The sequence below is a fragment of the Rhinatrema bivittatum genome, chromosome 2 (assembly GCF_901001135.1).
Source record: "Rhinatrema bivittatum chromosome 2, aRhiBiv1.1, whole genome shotgun sequence".
Taxonomy (NCBI): domain Eukaryota; kingdom Metazoa; phylum Chordata; class Amphibia; order Gymnophiona; family Rhinatrematidae; genus Rhinatrema; species Rhinatrema bivittatum.
The window spans coordinates 621,256,870-621,275,845 of NC_042616.1; the positions used below are offsets into that span (position 1 = coordinate 621,256,870).

The 18,976-nt window shown below is 42.8% G+C and overlaps 1 protein-coding gene across 14 annotated transcripts in view; it reads left to right on the top strand.

Moving 5' to 3' along the window:
- DTNA (dystrobrevin alpha) overlaps nucleotides 1–18,976 on the top strand; it is a 715,983-nt gene that overhangs the window by 480,577 nt on the left and 216,430 nt on the right. For 13 of the 14 annotated variants that reach the window (XM_029591217.1, XM_029591223.1, XM_029591225.1 and 10 more), the window contains one exon: nucleotides 5,259–5,339. The exons of the other annotated variant lie outside the window; for it this stretch is intronic. In XM_029591217.1, coding sequence (XP_029447077.1) covers nucleotides 5,259–5,339 — 81 coding nt within the window. The remainder of the gene's footprint in view (nucleotides 1–5,258; nucleotides 5,340–18,976) is intronic. 14 annotated transcript variants of the gene reach the window in all.

An 18,976-nucleotide genomic window follows, 5' to 3' on the forward strand; every position in this document is an offset into this window, starting at 1 on the left:
TTGTCCAAATGGCAGCCAAGCAGTAGACGATAGGGCATCTAAATGGGTCTTGGTCAAAGGGTAAGTACTATTGATATAGTCTAGAGCGTGCTGGACTGCTTCATCCTCGGGGGCCACTGGTGAGGCAGGACTAACACTTCTCTTAACACATTGATGAGGATGGGCTTCATAATTGGGATCCTTCTTCCCCAAGGGCACTATTCTTGTCAAGGGGTTCAAAGTAACCAGGACACAAAGATTGAACGATTTGGGTACATGTGTGTGTATCTTACCATGACACCACCAATATTGTCCTATTTAGGCTGAGGCTCCTGGGGTATAGTAGGCCAAGTCACCGTACAGTAAAGCTTGAGGAATGAAGGGCATTTTAAACTGAGCAACATAAACCTGGTGACTCTAATTGCATCGACGGGGGCATTCAGTTTTTGCTGCATGGTAAAATGCAACCTCCATAAGGTGTCATTTTTCCTTTTTCGTTTATCATAAATTGTATGCTAAATTTCTCTGTAGTTCTGGGAATCTTAAAGGATCCATGGTATACATCACCAGTGTAATTATACCAATAATGACTTGTACCTCCAATAATACACCAATTTTTTCGATTCAGGGAATAAGTAAAATTGCAGGGAATAGTCGATGGCGTTAAGTGATTCGAGTCAGCATTGGAGATGCACAGATGAGGCACTCGGGGCATTTCCTGTCAAAGGGGGGAACCTAACTTTGGGGTAACGTGTATTCCATGTTGCATTGGTCAGGAGCTGGACATATTCTGGGGAAAACAAATCTGATCTTTCAGCTCCTACTACTACACAGTCTGCCTGTCCTAGGGCAAATCGGTGCGGTACTCATATCAAACACACATGGGAGTAATTAACGGGTTCCACCAGTCTCAGGATCCCGTTTACCCATGAATTCTCATATAATGATGGTGCAGGTATAGGGTAGGTAAGATTTGAAATAAAAACATGGAAAACAACAAAGAGAAAAAGTATTAGAGAGCGCTTGCGCATGGTGATCACCTAAAGGAATATAAAGAGAAACGAGAACTCAGAAGAAAGTAAAGTAGGGATTTCAGGAAACGTAGATTGTACAATCTTTGTCTTATCTTATCCTATCTTATCTTATCTAATACGGCCGATATTGTAACTAACTTAAACCGAAACTTAAACCTATCTTAATCTTATCTTAACCTTAAACTTATCCTAAACTTAATCTTAAACTAAACCATATAAATAATTAAAGCTGAGCCAATGGGGCTAGGATATAAGCGGCAAATCCTCTAGCGAACTTATAAGACTTATCCTAAAACATTTGGATATTGTAGCAAAAATATTAAAAAAAGAGCAATGCTGGTCCACACAACGAATACCACAACGAAAAACCTGACCCAACAGTAAAAATCAAAGAACAAAGGATTAGGGTTCATTGCGGATGTTGTCCTACTCAATTCTGTCAAAAGACTGCACTTTATGTTGGAGCCTAATGTCCTTAAGATGTGTCCATACAGTGTCTTGTCCAACTTTCACTGCAGTTGGGGTTACTTCTGTAACGGGGAAAGGTCCAACGTATACAGGATCCTTCCACGTCTTATGGGTGAAATTCTTTCGCCACATGGTATCTCCTATCTCTACTTTTCTGGTTGGTTCTGCCACAGTATTCTGCTGTTTTTCTGTAACTGAATGGATATAGGTTAGAGCAGAACATAAGTTTCTCCAATAAACGGGTAGTTTATCGAGCGTAGCAGTACTGGGAGTTACCCACGGCATATACCATCCAGTACTCAATTGGAAGGGGGAGATATTCAATTTAGCTAAAGGGGCATTCCTTAATAATATAACAAGACTCATGGCAGACAGTCTTTCCATGACTGCTTTGTGTGTTCCATTAATATGCAGAGCCTGGTCTTGAGCAACCTATTATACCTCTCCACAAAACCATTGCTCTGAGGGCGATAAATGGCTATTCGCCTATGATGGCATTGTAAAGGTTCTGTGATCTGATCCACTAACCTGTTCGCAAAGTGGGGTCCATTATCAGTAACAATACAATGTGGGAGACCATGTCTGGGTATTCTCAGTGCATAGCACTTTGGCCATTACATCCCCTGTTTCTCGTTTGCAGAGAAAGGCCTCAACCCAGTGCGAATATCTATCCACACACACCAGTAAAAACTGTTGTCCCGCTTCAAAACTAATCATGTCTGTGAAATCACAGTGCCATTCAATGCCAGGACCTTGTGGCTTAGGAATATGACCTGGGGTTATCGATAGCCCTTTCCTTGCTATGTTAGCCATACAGTTGTCACAACAATTTCTTGGCATAAAGAACGGATATGGGGACGCCACCATGCCGAGGAGATTTCTTCAACTAGTTGGGTTACAGGGCGATGGGCTGGCAAATGTAGTTGGGGAATCATACTATGAAAGGCGGCTAAAGGTAGACATAGTTTTCCAGTGGGATGTACGTATAGGAAACAATCCTCAGAAATGTAATTAACAGGGGTGGCTCCAGCTAAAAGCCATTCTTCCACCTCAGCGGTCGTGCTCTCTTGCTGCAAATCGTACGCTGTCTGAATAGGGTGAGGAATAGGAGCCTCAGGGTATAATAGAGGTGTCTCCTGCTCCTCTCTCAAGGGATCAGTTACTTCACTGTTGCTAGGATTACATTCATGTTCCCTGTGTTTAGCCTGCGCTCTAGTAGTTACTAGCACTGTGGAAGCCGTGGAAGGTCTAGTTGGGGTTTTAAAATGTTCTAATTTCTTATCTACTGCATCATTTCCATATGCCTCCCAGGAAGAATGAGGGTTTTGATGTCCCTTCACCCAAACTATGGCAACTGGTTCTTTCCTGGTGGTGAATTCTTCCAGTGCCTTAAATAACCTTTGCTAAATCTCTACACTATGCAAGGTCATTCCAGTTCTTGACACCATTCCTCTATGCTCCCATTTGTGTCTATGCTTGTGCAAGGAAGAGAACACATAGTGTGAGTCAGTGTATACAGTAACTGGGACAAGGGGCGACCAATTCTCCAACAAGTGGGTCAATACCCAAGTGACAGCTGTCCACTCTCCTACCTGGGCTGAACATTGAGGGGGTAGGGAGAAAACATGTTCTTCCAAGACCTCGGTTGAGTTATGTTTGATGTGCAGGGCAGCGAAACCCCGTGCAGTTGTGAGATGTCCCCCTGCATCTGTAAACCAATATTCTCCCTCTTCCAAAGGGCTGGCCTGTAGCCAGAATTTATTCTCTGGGGGCAATTTACGGTTACAGTCATGTGGATGAACCACTTCATCTGTTGCATCAAGTATGTGTTCCAGTGTGTTAACTATTGCCGGTACTATTTTACCCCACTTTTTCAACTCTGTGGCTGATGAAGCTAGGATGGCTTTGTATTTCCCAGTGCGTGACGCGGTGAGGAACATGTTCATGGGCGCTAACAGATATTGTACATCATGAGTGGTCTGTACTACTACTTTGGAGTAAGGAATATAGTGATTCAACTTTTCCCTGGCTGAGGCACATGCTACTACACCTCTCTCGCAGTTTGTCATCCCTTCCTCAATTGGCGTGAATTTCGCCGACAGGTAAATCAGGGGTTCCATGGAATCCTGTATGCCAATGGCAGACCATGTGTAATCTCCTGACACAACCCACAAGTTAATAGGTTGACAGTCATTGTACGATTGTAATGTGTGAGCTTGTAGCGTCTCTGATAATAGGGACTTAAGCATACTGATCTCTTGTTCTCCTAACATCACTTTATCCTTCCCATTACCTTTAGTGTAATCATACAAAAAACGTGCTTTCTCACTAAAGGCCGGTATCCAAAGTCTACAAAAATTCAAAAGGCCTAGTACTGCACGTACCTCTGTTACTGTAGTGGGAGGCATGGGCAAGTTTGTAAGAGCTTTAACCAGATCGTCACTGATGGAGCGCACCCCATTCCCTAAACATATTCCCAGGAAGGACACTGTGGTTTGTGCCAGCTTGAACTTGGACTTGTTAACCTTATACCCTAGACGTCCTCGTCTGTAGCTGTAAGCAACAAGTCATCAACATACTGGCATAGGCTTACACCAGGGGGCAGTGTTGCCTCAAAGGTTTCAAGGTCCTGCCCAAGTTGCATGCTAAAAACTGTGGGACTGTCTCGGAACCCCTGTGAGAGTCTTGTCCATTGGTACTTATGGGGTCCGAATCGGAAAGAAGTAAGTGGTCTGGATGATTCCGTTAGGGGCACACAATAAAAGGCATTGGACACGTCTATACAGGTTTTGTACAGGTGGATGGGCGAGGCATGCAATAATGTTACTGGATTGGGGACATCTGGATATATGGGGACAGTCAACTTATTTAACAGCCTCAAGTCCTGGACCAACCTCCAACGTCCGTTCTTTTTCTGGACCGGATATAATGGGGTGTTTAAAGGAGAATTACTCTTTTCAAGAATATTGGCTTCCACTAAATGCGCTATCTCAGCCTGAATGGATTCGAGTGAGTCAGAGGGCAGTGGATACTGGTCCTTTTTGGGCCGACGGTCGGGTCTTTTAACTGTATATAGTGTGGTTTCGCTGTTTTGGCCAGTCCGAACGCGTTAAACTTGAATATCATCACTGAAAAGCTTGTTGGAGAAGTTATTGACTTTCATTTTGTTCACTTTTTTTTCAGTCTGATTACAGTTGTGTGCATTAACAGACTTTTATGTGTACTGGAACATGCTTGTGCATGTAAAATCCTGTTAGTGCACTGGGGAAATGAAGTAATGCACAGTAAGTGACAGAGAAGGTCTGTACTTAAGATAGGCTTGAACAAAAGCTGAATGCAAAAGCATAATTCTCATTTTTAGGCAGGTCCAATGGCAATACAAACTATATAGTTGTCATTTAGCATAGAGGTTCTCAAACCTGTCCTGGGGAAACCCCAGCCTGTCAGGTTTTCAGGATATCCACAGTGAATATGCATGAGATAAAATTTGCATGCTTTGGAAGCAGTGCATGCAAATTTATCTCATGCATATTCATTGTGGATATCCTGAAAATCTGGCTGGCTGGTGATCATTCAGGACAGGTTTCAGAACCACTTTTCTAGCAGTTGCTGGTTAACATTATTCTATAGCTACCTTTTGCATCTGGATATATTTTGTTTAAAATGATAACACAGCTTATTTCACGAGCAAATATGTTATCCCCTATTCATGCTAATTAAAAATATATATATATATATATATATATATATATACATATCTCTTTTTGCTTCCATTAGGAGCTCAGGATTTGGATCGTATTCGACTGTCCACATACAGAACTGCATGCAAGCTGAGATTTGTACAGAAGAAATGCAATTGTAAGTAAGCTGGATGAACCTGCTCACTTTCCTTTCTCATTTGAAAGAAGCAGTACTAATGAGGCACTTCAAAACCCAGGGACGGTAAGTTTTAAATAGGTGCACGGGCACATTTATGCAAGCGTTTGTTGGCCTGCACCCAGAGACCTGGCCATTTTATAACAGTGATGACTCGGCAATGTCGAAGAAAATATGGTAGACTAGAATCCTCCATCACAGTCTCGGCTTTTCATTCCGGAAATATTAAATGATGCATTTGCTTCAGGGTTTACTGAAGAGTATGTTGGGGAGATACCAGTTCTGGAGACAGTTTTCAAGTGTGATGATTCAGATGAACTGAACCAAATTATGGTGAACCTGGAAGATGTGGTAGGCCAGATTGACAAACTGAAAAGTAGTAAATCACCTGGACCAGATGGCATACATCCCAGGGTTCTGAAAGACCTAGAAAATACAATTTTAAACCTATTTCAATTAATTTGTAACATATCATTAAAATCATCTGTTGTACCTGAAGATGGCCAATGTAACCCCGATATTTAAAAAGGGCCCCAGGGGTGATCCAGAAAACTATAGACTGATGAGCCTGACTTCAATGCTGGGAAAAATTGTGGAAACTGTTATATAGAATAAAATCACAAAATATTTAGATAGACATGGTTTAATAGGACACAGCTAGCATGGATTTACCCAAGGGAAGTCTTGCCTCACAAATCTCCTACATTTTTGTGAAGGGGTGAATAAACATGTGGACAGAGATGAACCGGTAGATGTGGTGTATTTGGATTTTCAGAAGGTATTCCCACATGAGAGGCTTCTAAGAAAACTGTCATGAAATAGGAGGCGATGTCCTTTTGTAGGTTGCAAACTGCTTCAGGGAACAGAGAGTAGGATTAAATGGTCTGTTTTCACAGTGGAGTGCCTCAGGGATCTGTGCTTGGACCAGTGCTTTTTAATATATTTATAAATGATATGGAATGGGATATGACGAGTGAGGTGATCAAATTTGCGGTTGACACAAAATTATGCAGAGTAGTTAAATCTCAAGTAGATTGTGATGAATTGCAGGAGGATCTTGCAAGATTGGAACATTGGGCTTCTAAATGGCAGATGAAATTTAATGTGGATAAGTGTATCGCTCCATTGTGAGAGTGCGTCTTGAATACTGTGTGCAATTATGGTCACTGCATCTAAAAAAGATATAGTTGCACTGGAGAAAGTGCAGAGAAGGGCGACCAAAATGATAAGTGGCATGGAATGGCTGCCCTATGAGGTAAGGCTAAAGAAGTTGGGACTGTTCAGTTTGGAGAAGAGATGACTGAGTGGGGATACGATAGAGGTCTACAAAATCATGAAAGGACTTGAAAAGGTTAATGTAAATCAGTTATTTACTCTCTCTCAGATATTCGAAGGACTAGGGGGCACTCCATGAAGTTAGCAAGTAGCTCATTTAAAACAAATCAAAGAAAATTCTTTTTCACACAGCGCATGGTTAAGCTTTTGAATTCATTGCCAGAGGATGTGGTTACAGCAGTTAGTGTAACTGGGTTTAAAAAAGGTTTGGATAAGTTCCTAGAGGAAAAATCCATAAACTGCTATTAATTAATAAGCAATAGTAACTTGAGATTTATTTAATGTTTGGGTACATGCCAGGTACTTGTGAATGGATTGGCCACTGTTGGAAACGGGATACTGGGATTGATGGACCCAGTATGGCAATTCTTATGTTCTTATAGTCAAGGCACTGACTTTCACAAAACTCATCGTTTAATAAATGGAAATTAAGTCCCCTTTGCCTTACTAAAGCCTGAGTCATTCCCCTATACAACATGGTTCAGTCCTTTGCAGTAAGTGGTATCTCCCAGTAGAGGGCCTACAGAGATCTCTGTGAGTAAGGAGTCAGTTCCTTTCTAGACTAGAAAAGAGGGATGAGTATTCTTATGGTGGAGAGAGAGATTTTCCCGTAGAAGAGCCCTGCCCCTGTGAATTCCAGGGAGAGAGTGTGAGAGCAAAAGATGTTCTTCACTTGAATATAGAGGAGAGAGAAAAAGGTACTTGTGGATTAAGCTCATTTCAGGGATATTGGCTCTCTGGGTACTTTTCAACTTGGAACCTGCATTCAGGTCTTCCAATGGTGATGTGCCTATGGGAGAGGAGTGAGAAGCTGTGAAAGTACTATCCATCACTTGATCTATCAGTTTGAGTTGGAACTAAATGGAGATTGGGTTGTGTAGGAAAGAGACCTTTACTTATCTTGAGTCTGAGGTTTCGCAAGAAAGACTGATAACAGTAATTATATCTCTAAACTAGTATGGTAGTAAAGGGAAAGAGGTGTAAAAAAAACCATTGATTGCAACTAGCTTTGAATGACTTGCAAATAGACTTTTCTACTGTAAATGCTTGCAACTATCTACATATACAACTGTCAGCCTTAATCCCTCAAAACTACCCTCCCCTCAACACACACACACACACACCCCAACGTAATAAAACAGCCACAACTTGTTTCTATGTACCTGTAGCCCCTAGATGGGAAAACCCTGATACTGTCTCCAAAAGCTCACGTGTCAAGTGTAGACCCTTTTTGCACAGTTCTTTCCAGGATAGTATCCTACTCTGAGAGTCCAAGATCCCCTGTAGGGAGGAAGCTCACCTTCAAGGCCATTTTGAATTATTCACACATCAATCTTTCTTCATGCACTCTGTAAACAGCACTGATGAGCTCTTAGCAGCAATAACCAGACTGGAAACTGTGTAGGCTCCAACTCACTTTCATTGATAGGTTGCAAAATGAATTGATTTTTTTACAAACTTAAAATTGAAAATAGTTCAATAGATTTCCACAACTTGAAACTCAATAAGTTTGTGACCAACTCTTTCAGAAACAGTTCAGCCAATTCCTTGAGTAATTTGGCTCTTTAATTATTTTTCCTCTCTTTGCAACGTGAATTCTCAGTTAATGCTGGGTTTTTTTTTTTCTTCTTAACCCTCAGTTTCTCGCCATGAGAATTGAGGGAACATTTTATATTCATGTTTTACCAGCAACAGCAGTCCCAGTTATCATACCTTTCCCTCTAATCTTCACTTGTCCCCACTCCCAGCTTTGAGCCACTAAATGAGCACTTTAGCACACTTTAGCACACTTCTCACTTTAGCACACTCTTTGTATGAACTCCCTGAGTTCATACAAAGGGGCCGATGCAATACCATACGCTGCGGCTAGCGCACAGCTTAACACGTGATTGGACACGCGTTTTGGATGTGCGTCCATAACCCCTGCTGCAATCCTGGGATTAGTGCGTCCAAAATGCGCGTCCAAACCACTGCGTAGCTAATAGCGCCTGTCAAATGTAAATTCCATGTAGCTGAAGCTCTTAGCTAATACCTGCGATGCAAAAAATTTCCCGTGCGGCCAATGTGCTCATTGCAACGCGGCAACTTTTATGCCAGCCCGGGGCTGGAGTAAAGGTATGCCACGCTCAAGGGATCATTGATAAAAACAAAAATTCCTTCTTTCTGTGATTCCTCCAATTAGTATTGTCGCAATACTAAGTAGGAGGAACCACAGAAAGCAGATTCCAGTAAAAAAATTAACTCTCGGGTAAAAAAAAAATAATTCTGGGCGCCCAATATAAATGCACAAGATACGCGGTCCAGACCATATATCTTGTGCATGTATATTGTGCTGGTAGCGGGAGAAAATGGATGCTAACAGCCACCTCTCCCGAGCACCCGATGCCAAGGAGGCGCTAGGGATGCACTGATTTCCCTAGTGCCTCCTTTTTAGCGCAACCCCTCATTTAAATATTGCATCGCGTGCCCAGGAGAGGTAGCTGGGCGTGCAACAGGAAAACAGGCACTCAACATTGAGCGCCTGTTTTCTTTTTTTTTCTTTCTTTTTTTCAGTTTCTTTTTTTATTGAATTTTATTCAATATCCAAAAGGAAAGAAAACTAATACAAGATGAAACAAGATAATAATGTAAATTATCCTGTTAACAAAGAAAAATCTTAACTTGATACTTAAACCATCACATTAATTTCAAGTATATAAATCCTCATTAATGGAGGGAGAGGTAAAAAAAAACCAAAAAAACTATTATCTGGAATAAATGCAAAAACGAAAGAGAGATGGAGGAGAGATAATACTTTCATCAAACAGTCTAATCCACCCCTAATAATCCCACTAATGTCTCAAGATTTATCTGAAATAAATGCTTCCAAGTGCATAGGGTCATAAAACACAAACTTCTTATTCTGCAAGGAAACCAAACATTTACAGGGAAGTTTAATGAAGAACGTCGCACCTTAACTGCAGCACTTTCTCCTTAAAGGAGAGAAAGTGCTTCCTTCTTTTTTGTGTTTCACATGATGCATCTGGAAAAATTCCTTTTTTATGACCACAAAAGGAAATATGTTTATTCAAGCAATATTTATGAAACACAATATCTCTATCTTTATCTAAGCTGAAGGATACAATTAGTGCTGCCCCGAGTTGTAACTAAATCGATAGAGGATTCCAGAAAGGCTGATACTGCCAGGCTATCATGCCTGGTGACCTCCGATAACCCATCTGGATTAACTCGTTGCTTTGGAATATAATAGATATTAGATACATTTGGAATCTGATTATCTGAAAAACCTAAAATATCTTTTAGGTATTTTTAAACATCTCAGTAGGAGACAGCAGGCTTGTAATTGGAAAATTCAAGAATCTTAAATTTTTACTATTCATTGAATTTTCTAACATCTCCAAACAGTTATGAAAAACTGCCTTTTCTAAAGGATATACCTGCATTTTGAACCAGTGTTAATGCCCCATTAATATTAGAAATGGAGCTTTCCACTGATTCAAAGCATTTATCATGTTCTTCAAGCTTAACTCTAGTTTCAGCTGTAAAGATAGTCATCTGAGATGCATTTTGGTTAAATGCTAGCTCTAATTTAGCTACCATCCTCCAAATATCTTTCAGTGTGGCCATCTCCGGTGTCTCCAAATCTAGGACACTAGCTGAAGGTGCTGGAAAAGCAAGAAGTAACCCAGAAGAAATAGAATCTGGCATTCCAGCAGTCACGTTTTGCTCCATATTCAGTATAACCGGTTTACAAACCTGCTGATCTATCTTGATGGAAGTAGAAACATCTACCCCAGATATAGGGTTTGTTGGTTAGGGTGGAGTCTGGCCAAGGCCTGAACTAAAAGAAACCTCTGTAACAGATGTTTCTAACCTGCAGTCCATAATGGGCACATTTCCTAGATGTAAAACATGCTCATCCAAAGGACCTCTATGCGATCTCTGAATAGGGGAGGAGGAAGTTATTTTACTTTTTCTTTTCTTCCCCATCAAAGATTGAAGATGTAAATTAAACTTGAAAAGCCACGTGCCCCTTTGGCATGCACGGCTTCAGCAGCGCGCCGGTGATTACTGCGCGCTGCTGGGGCCTTGTTTAAATCCCAGAGTCCCCGGCAGATGATGTCGCCGAAAGCGGGGGAGGGGAGGGCGTCCCATAAAGCAGTGCTGGGCAGCAAAGTTCTTTCTCGCCGGCAGGTATCTCAGTCCTCCTCCTCTCACAAGGGCCGCTCCCTCTGAGCACCCGTTTTTTTATGCACAAATACTGCATCAGCCTCAAAGACCCTTACACAATACCTCAACTTCTCCTCAGAGATGGCTAGGAGACCATTCTTCCTTGATGACACCGCTTCTTCTCCCAGTCCTTTCAAAGGGAAAGACATTGATGGTGATCAGTAACTGAAAAATACCAAAAACTTACTCAAAAGGGCAACTCAGTGAGAGGCAGGAAGGGTGGAAAAACTTCCTTCTCTGGCAAGTAAACTAGTAGTGGACAAAAACTACAGGGATAAGGATTTCTGTCTCCTTACCAGGGGCGGATTGCAGGAAAATATCAGCCCAGGGAATTTTTTTTCAAACCGTCCCACGTGGTATCTGTCTGACTCCTTTGTGTGCTTTCCCTGCAGGATGTGTTTCAACAGTTCCCAAAAGCACACCAAACTGACTCTTCAGAGGTACATCATGTGACCTGGAGCCTGGCAGAATTGAGCCAAAAAATCGTTTTTATGGTTCTTCGGGCTCTGCGGTGCCTGCCTATTCCAGGGGAAGGGTGAGGAGATCAGGCGTATGTTTGTTTAAAAAGAAAAATGAAGCCCTGGCCAGACTGGAGAGAACCACAGGACCCAAAGCACTACAGCTCCAGATTCCTGCTTTCCCACGGGGATCCAGTACAGCCAGGGCTGGTGCAAGGGTATTAGGCATCACAGGTAAACCTTATAGCCTTGTACCCTCAGCCCCTCCCTCCCCATACACAATTAAAAATGATGCATTTATAATTGTTTTTACATTAATAAGGACATTCAAAGTACAGTCTTATGAGGTAATAGTATCACTTATAGCATGCACATTATATTTACATGCACTGCTGTGGTGCAAAGCAGAAGACCCTGCAAAATAAAAAATAAAGAGACACTTGGATTCCATATTGCATTAAGCCTATTATAACATGGTGAGCGTGGGCTCGGCTCTCAGAAAGCCTTGGGTAAACCTAATTACAATTAAATTATAGTAAAACTCAATATCAAAACAGCAGTAACAGCCAGCATTCAAACAGTGACAACCCTATCTATAAGAAGACAATGCTACAAATATTACACCAGGCCCAAACACCAATTTGGAAACCAGAACAAGCAAAACTACTATAGGCCCCTACACAGAAGCTACATGCTAACAGAATACCTCACCTCTGTCACACCTGCAAAACACAGATCAACCCTCACCAAATACAGAATAGAAACCATAAATTATAAACAGAAATGTGCAGACAAAAACTGAATTGGAAACCGCAACAAGCTAAGAACATAAGAAATTGCCATGCTGGGTCAGACCAAGGGTCCATTAAGCACAGCATCCTGTGTCCAACAGAGGCCAAACAAGGCCACAAGAACCTGGCAATTATCCAAACACTAAGAAGATCCCATGCTACTGATGCCAGTAATAGCAGAAGCCATTCCCTAAGTCAACTTTATTAATAGCAGTTAATGGACTTCTCTTCCAAGAAGTTATCCAAACCTTTTTTGAACCCAGCTACACGAACTGCACTAACCACATTCTCTGGCAACAAATTCCAGAGCTTAATTGTGCGTTGAGTGAAAAAGAATTTTCTCCGATTAGTCTTAAATGTTCTACATGCTAACTTCATGGAATGCCCCCTAGTCTTTCTATTATCCGAAAGTGTAAATAACTGATTCACATCTACTCGTTCAAGACCTCTCATTATCTTAAAGACCTCTATCATATCCTCCCTCAGGCGTCTCTTCTCCAAGCTGAACAGCCCTAACCTCTTCAGCCTTTCCTCATTAGGTGTTGCGGGACCGGGCCATGTCCCAGTCCCTCCACCTACCTTGGGGCCGGCCCGGCCCACGCGAGTCCGTCTCCGGCCTCCCAGACCTGTTCCACGGCCTGCCGCGGCGTCCCCACTGTGAGGGAGATGCCGCCGACTCCCCGTCGTTGGCCCCTGCAGCTGAGATGGGATCCTCACCTTGCAACGAGGTTCTTCAGGTCTCCTGATTGCTAGTTGCTGCGAACACTTGGACTGCTCTCGTCTTCGACCCAGCTTGCTTCCTGACTTGTCTCCTGCTTCCGCCCCTTGGTTTTGGCTTCGTCGTCTGATCTTCTGGCTTCCGACCCGGCTCCATTCCACGACACATTCAGCTTCTGTCCCTGGCTTGGCTTCGTCTTCTGACCTTCCAGCTCCCGACCCGGCTTGCTCCTGGACTCCGACTTCAGCTTCCTCCTCTTCTCAGGTATCTGGTACTCGCTGGCCCAGAGGCTTCTCCTAAGTCCCAGCGGCTTGGGCTCTCACGGGCTCCTCCCGGGGGAGCCGCAGGCTTCCGAGGGTGAAGACACTTTATCTACCTGGGTCCCGTGCTCGTCCATCTCTTCAATCGCTGCCTAGGTCCTTGGTCACATAGGACTCCACCTAAGTCCAAGAGGTCCAGGTTCCTACGGGCTCCTCCTGGGGGGACCTCGGTCTTCCAGTGGTGAAGCCTCCTCTGAGTCTCTTCCGAGCCACCTCCTGGCTGGGACGTTTGCTGTGGTCTTCCATAGCATACCATCTACTGTCCTAACTGGCCCAAGGGTCCACGACCGTAACATAAGGGAGCTGTTCCCCTTTATCATTTTGGTTGCCCTTCTCTGTACCTTCTCCATCGCAACTATATCTTTTTTGAGATGCAGCAACCAGAATTGTACACAGTATTCAAGGTGCGGTCTCCCCATGGAGCGATACGGAGGCATTTTGACATTTTCCGTTTTATTAACCAATCCCTTCCTAATAATAAGCTAGATCCCGTATACATTGCAACAATGGAAAAAGAGAAACATTCCTTATAAAATATAAAATAATGAAATCAAGAAACATAAATCAGCAATCGTAAAACCATACTAATAAAAATAATGAATATTTCAAAACAGCTGAACATCCAGTACCGTAATTAAATTCATATAAAACTTTAAACATTTCCCAAAAACCAATAAAATATTTTATAACAGCAGACACATCAGATAACACCCAAGAATTAAAACCAATAAGAATTTTAAAAATCTCCCACATTCTGTACTTTCCAGTCACCCTGAGGTTGTTCTGGATTAGTGGGGGTGAGGGAGCGCACAAACTTTCTCTTACCTCACACGCATGCTGACACACATTCTTCCTCGCAGCCACCGACACATTTACACACTCACATACACACACACCCCCACTGACACATACATACACACACGCTGCCTCATACCTACTGACTCACACATGCTTCCTCGCACCTACTGACACACACAAACACTTTTTTGCATCCACTGAGACATACACACACACAGTCACACCCACTGGCTCAAATAGACACATACTTATTTATTTATTTAAAAACTTTTCTATATCGATATTAGTGGGGACATCATATCGGTTTACTTCAGAACTACAGTATGGAAATTACAATGAACAGGTATCGGGGGAGGGATCACATAGGAACAAGTAAATAACAAAGAGATAAAAGAGTACAAACGCGTGGGGCTGCTCGGAGTACAATTGAGAGCCATTAAACAGCAACATAATAGTGTAACAATTGTGACTAAAACTTTGTACAAGCGTTCAGTTCAGTCACACCCTCTGACATAAACACACACTGGTTTGCACCCACTGACACATATGCCCACTCTCTCTCTTTTTTTCCTGCCATCTCTGCATATGTACTGGTGGGCAGGAGCAATCCTAGCAGAGCTACTAGCTGATGGCAATGTTTGGGAAGAGGTAGGCAGAAAAGCCCGATGCAGCAGGATGGAGTAATTTTTTGCCACGGCTCCAACATAAAGGGAGCCATCGGCAGAAATCAGTCAGAGGCCTTCAGCCATGGTGAGGCAGCAGCGGGAGGGTCTGCTGGCTGTCTCGCAAGGCAAAGAGAGCGATGGAGTGGTGTGAGGGAAGGCCTTGGGAGCATTTCCTGCCACTACGGTGGTGAAGGGAGGGGCAGGGAGCAATCCCACAGAGCTCAGCAAAGCCACAGAAAAGAAAACAAAAAACAAAAATACAGGCCTGGAATTGCGGCTGCAGCTGCGGGAAAAGATAAAAACAGAAATGAGCGGAGAGCCTCGGTGGAAGCTCCCGCTTCACCAGAACAGATGCTGCAGGCCGAGTGTTAATCACAGCGCCTCCGCTGGCTTGGGGCCGCTGCAATCAACACCAGTGTCATGTGCCTGGACCGACAGGCCCATCGGGGCATGCCCAAAGCCCAGATAGGCCAATCCTCCCCACTCCTTACTTGTTCCAGTCTCTATTTAGAGCAACCCCAGAGTCCTAACCCAGGAAACTAATGAACTAGAAACAGCATAGAACATGAAAGAATAACTCAGGGAACCTAAAGCAAAATTCCAACAGAAAACCACACTCTTAAGATGATGGCAGGGGTTTAAAGGAAAGCAAAGGTTCCTTACATACATACTGTATTTATTTTAAGAACTTATACCCCGCCTGTTTCCACTTCTAGGCAGGTTACAAATTTTAAAAACATTCATAACTGACATAAAACACTACATCAAAAACCTAAATAAAATGATATTTTACAAAAAGGAAAAAAAACACCATAAAACCTAAAAGGTCGATTTTAAAAGCGTTACTCGCACAAAAATGCCTACATATAGAATCATAGAAGTAATGGCAGAAAAGGACCTTATGGCCCATCCAGTCTGCCCAGCAAACTCCCATAGTTACCAGTGTCCCATACTTTTACTCAGTCCACCAAGGTCAGGGCTCTTGTTGGTTACTGTTTGAGTCCAATTTCCTTCCGACCCCCTTGCTGATGAAGCAGAGAGCAATGTTGGAGTTGCATCACAGTATGAAGGCTTATTTGTTAAGGGTAGAAACCACCGCAACAAACAAGTTACCCCCATGCATATTTGTTTTCCAAGACTGTACAGTTCAATGTCCTTGTTGTTCCTCTTTTCCCCTGCCTTTGAAGTAGCGAGCAATGATGGAGTTGCATCACAGTATAAAGGCTTATTTGTTAAGGGTAGAATCTGCCGTACCAGCAAGTTACCCCCCATGCGATGGCTTATTTCTTACGGGTAGTATCCGTCACACCAGCAAGTTACCCCCAAGTCTCTTACTTCATTCCCCTCCCTCTTGCCTTTAGGGATCCACAGTGTTTATCCATGCCATTTTGAAATCTTGCACAGTTTTTGCCTTCACCACCTCCTCTGGCAAGGCATTCCAGGCGTCCACCACCCTCTCCATGAAGAAATATTTCCTGATATTGATTCTGTCATCCTCCCCGGCGTTTCATTTCATGACCCCTAGTTCTATTGAATTCTTTCCAGCGGAAAAAGTTTGTTGTTGATTGTGCATCATTAAAACCTTTCAGGTATCTGAAGGTCTGTATCATATCTCCTCTGCTCCTCCTCTCTTCCAGGGTATACATATTTAGGTCCTTCAACAACTCCTCATAAGTAATTTGATGGAGACCTCCCACCATTTTGGTTGCTCTTCTCTGTACCGCCTCCAACCTGTCTCTGTCCCTTTTGAGATACAGTCTCCACAACTGAACACAGTACTCCAGGTGAGTTCTCACCAAGGACTTGTACAAGGGGATTATCACTTCTTTTTTCTTACTAGATATTCCTCTATGCAGCCCAGCATTCTTCTAGCTTTAGCTATTGCCTTGTCACATTGCTTCGTCATCTTTAGATCACCCCAAGGTCTCTCTCCTGTTCCATGCACAGCAGCACTTTACCCCCCATCGCATACAGTTCCTTCAGATGACCACATCCCAGATGCATGACTCTATACTTCTTGGCATTAAATCCCAGTTGCCATTTCTTTGATCACTCTTCAAGCTTCCATAAATCATGCCTCATTCTCTCCACTCCTTCCGGCATGTCCAGTCTGTTGCAGATCTTCGTATCACCTGCAAATAAACAAACTTTACCTTCTATTCCTTCCGCATAGTCGCTCACAAAGACGTTAAACAGAACCAGTCACAACACCGATCCCTGCAGCACTCCACTTACACCGTTCTCTCTTCAGAGTAGATTCCATTTACCATCACACTCTGTCTTCTATCCGTCAACCAGTTTGTAATCCACGTCACCACCTTGGTGCTCACTCCCAAGCTTCTCATTTTGTTCATGAGTCTTCTATGCTGAAGGCTTTACTAAAATCCAAGTAAATCACATCGAGCACTCTTCCCCGATCCAATTCTCTAGTCACCCAATCAAAGAAATCAATCCGATTCGTCTACCAGGACATTCCCCTGGTGAATCCGTGCTGTCGCGGATCAAGCAAGCCACCAGATTGTAGATAGTTCACTATCCTTTCTTTCTGCAGAGTCTCCATTAATTTTTCCACCAGCGAGGTGAGGCTAACCAGTCTGTAATTTCCAACCTCCTCTCTGCTTCCACTCTTGTGAAGCGGGACCATCACTGCTCATCTCCAGTCACTCGGCACCACTCCCATTTCCAGGGATCTATTAAACAGGTCACGTAGCGGACCCCTTCAGTACATCTCTGAGCTCCCTCAGTATCCTTGGATGAATCTCATCTGGCCCCATTACTTTGTCCACTTTCAGTATTCCTAGCTTTTCCCATACATTCTCTTCCGTGAACAGGGTTTCATCAAATCAGATATGCGTGTATGTGGGCCGTACGTGAGCAACACGGATTTTAAAAAGCCGTAAATTATGCATGTATGTACCCTTGCTCACATGGGGAATAAGGGGGGGCAGAAAAGGGGTGGGGCATGGGTGTTCTGAGGTGGGACCAAGACTTAAGCATGTAATTCCAAATTTTAAAAATTAAACCTGCAGCATGCGTTCGCTAGATATAAGCATAACTTTACTGCTGCTCCTCAGGAGGAGCAAATCTGTAGATGTCAAGCTTTAGGGCTTATAGGACAGCATGAAGATTCCAGGTCAACTGTGCTGCATGCAAGATGAAGAAACAGAGGGGTCTGAAAGACCACTTTTTTTTTTTAACTGGACAAACTGGTGGAGTAATTGGAAAACTGGGAATGTGCCTTGCACAAGGACATTTTAAAATTTGCTGACATATATGTGTAAAAGCCGACATGGTCCTATTGAAGACACACACACATGCTAGCTGTGTTCGAGTAACCTCTTAAAATTAGGTGCATACTTACACGTGGTTGGCGGATTTTAAAATACACGCGTAACTGCGTACGTGATTAGAATTTCTAGTGTATCTTCGCTCACAAGCCTATGTGCACAAGTTTGGGCGCACTTGTGCTCATTTTAAAATCAACCTACCAATCACTAAATGCAAACAACTATAACTTTAAAAGAAATTACTAATTATTAAAAACACAAGCCAACCAGTGATCTATGGGACCTAATAAAAAAAAAAGAGAAAGGTCAGTTTAACTCATCAAAAGTCTGAACAAATAAATATGATTTCAACAGCTTTCAAAACCTACAAATCACATGTTCAGATTTAATAGCTTCAGGCGAATGAATCCATACGCAAGGGCTCACAACACAAAATATTCTGTCTCTAGATAATGCCAGACCAATCTCCAAAGATGTTGGTAAGCAAACCTTAAGACACGCACTGGCTGATAGATCTTTAACGCTGCACTAAAGCAGTTTGGAGCTAGGCCGTGAATGGCCTTAAATATTAGCATTACAAGCTTAAACTTTATTTTTAACAGATGGCTAGCCACTAGAGTTTAAACATGCGTCTTATTAAATCGGCTACTTAGATTGTAAACTCTTTCAGGGAGGGACTGGTATCTTTATTCTAAAAATATTGTAAGCAGCCTTCAGCATTATCTAGAAAAGTGGGCTAAAAATAAGAAGGTTATTTCATTTTAAAAACTCTTCCAGGATTGATGGAAACAAAAGTTCTGTTTGCTTGTCATTGAGTTAGTATTGCAAACACAATGTTGAACTGACAACCTTAAGATTAATAGAAGTAATAACATACCACAGGCCTCAATACTTCCCAAGAGGGTTTTGAGAATCAGAATCAACATGCCAGTGCTTCAACACTCAGGGCCAATGCAATAAAGTGCGCTCAGCCAGCACACAGGTTTCCTCGTGGTTAGATGCATGTTTTGGACATGC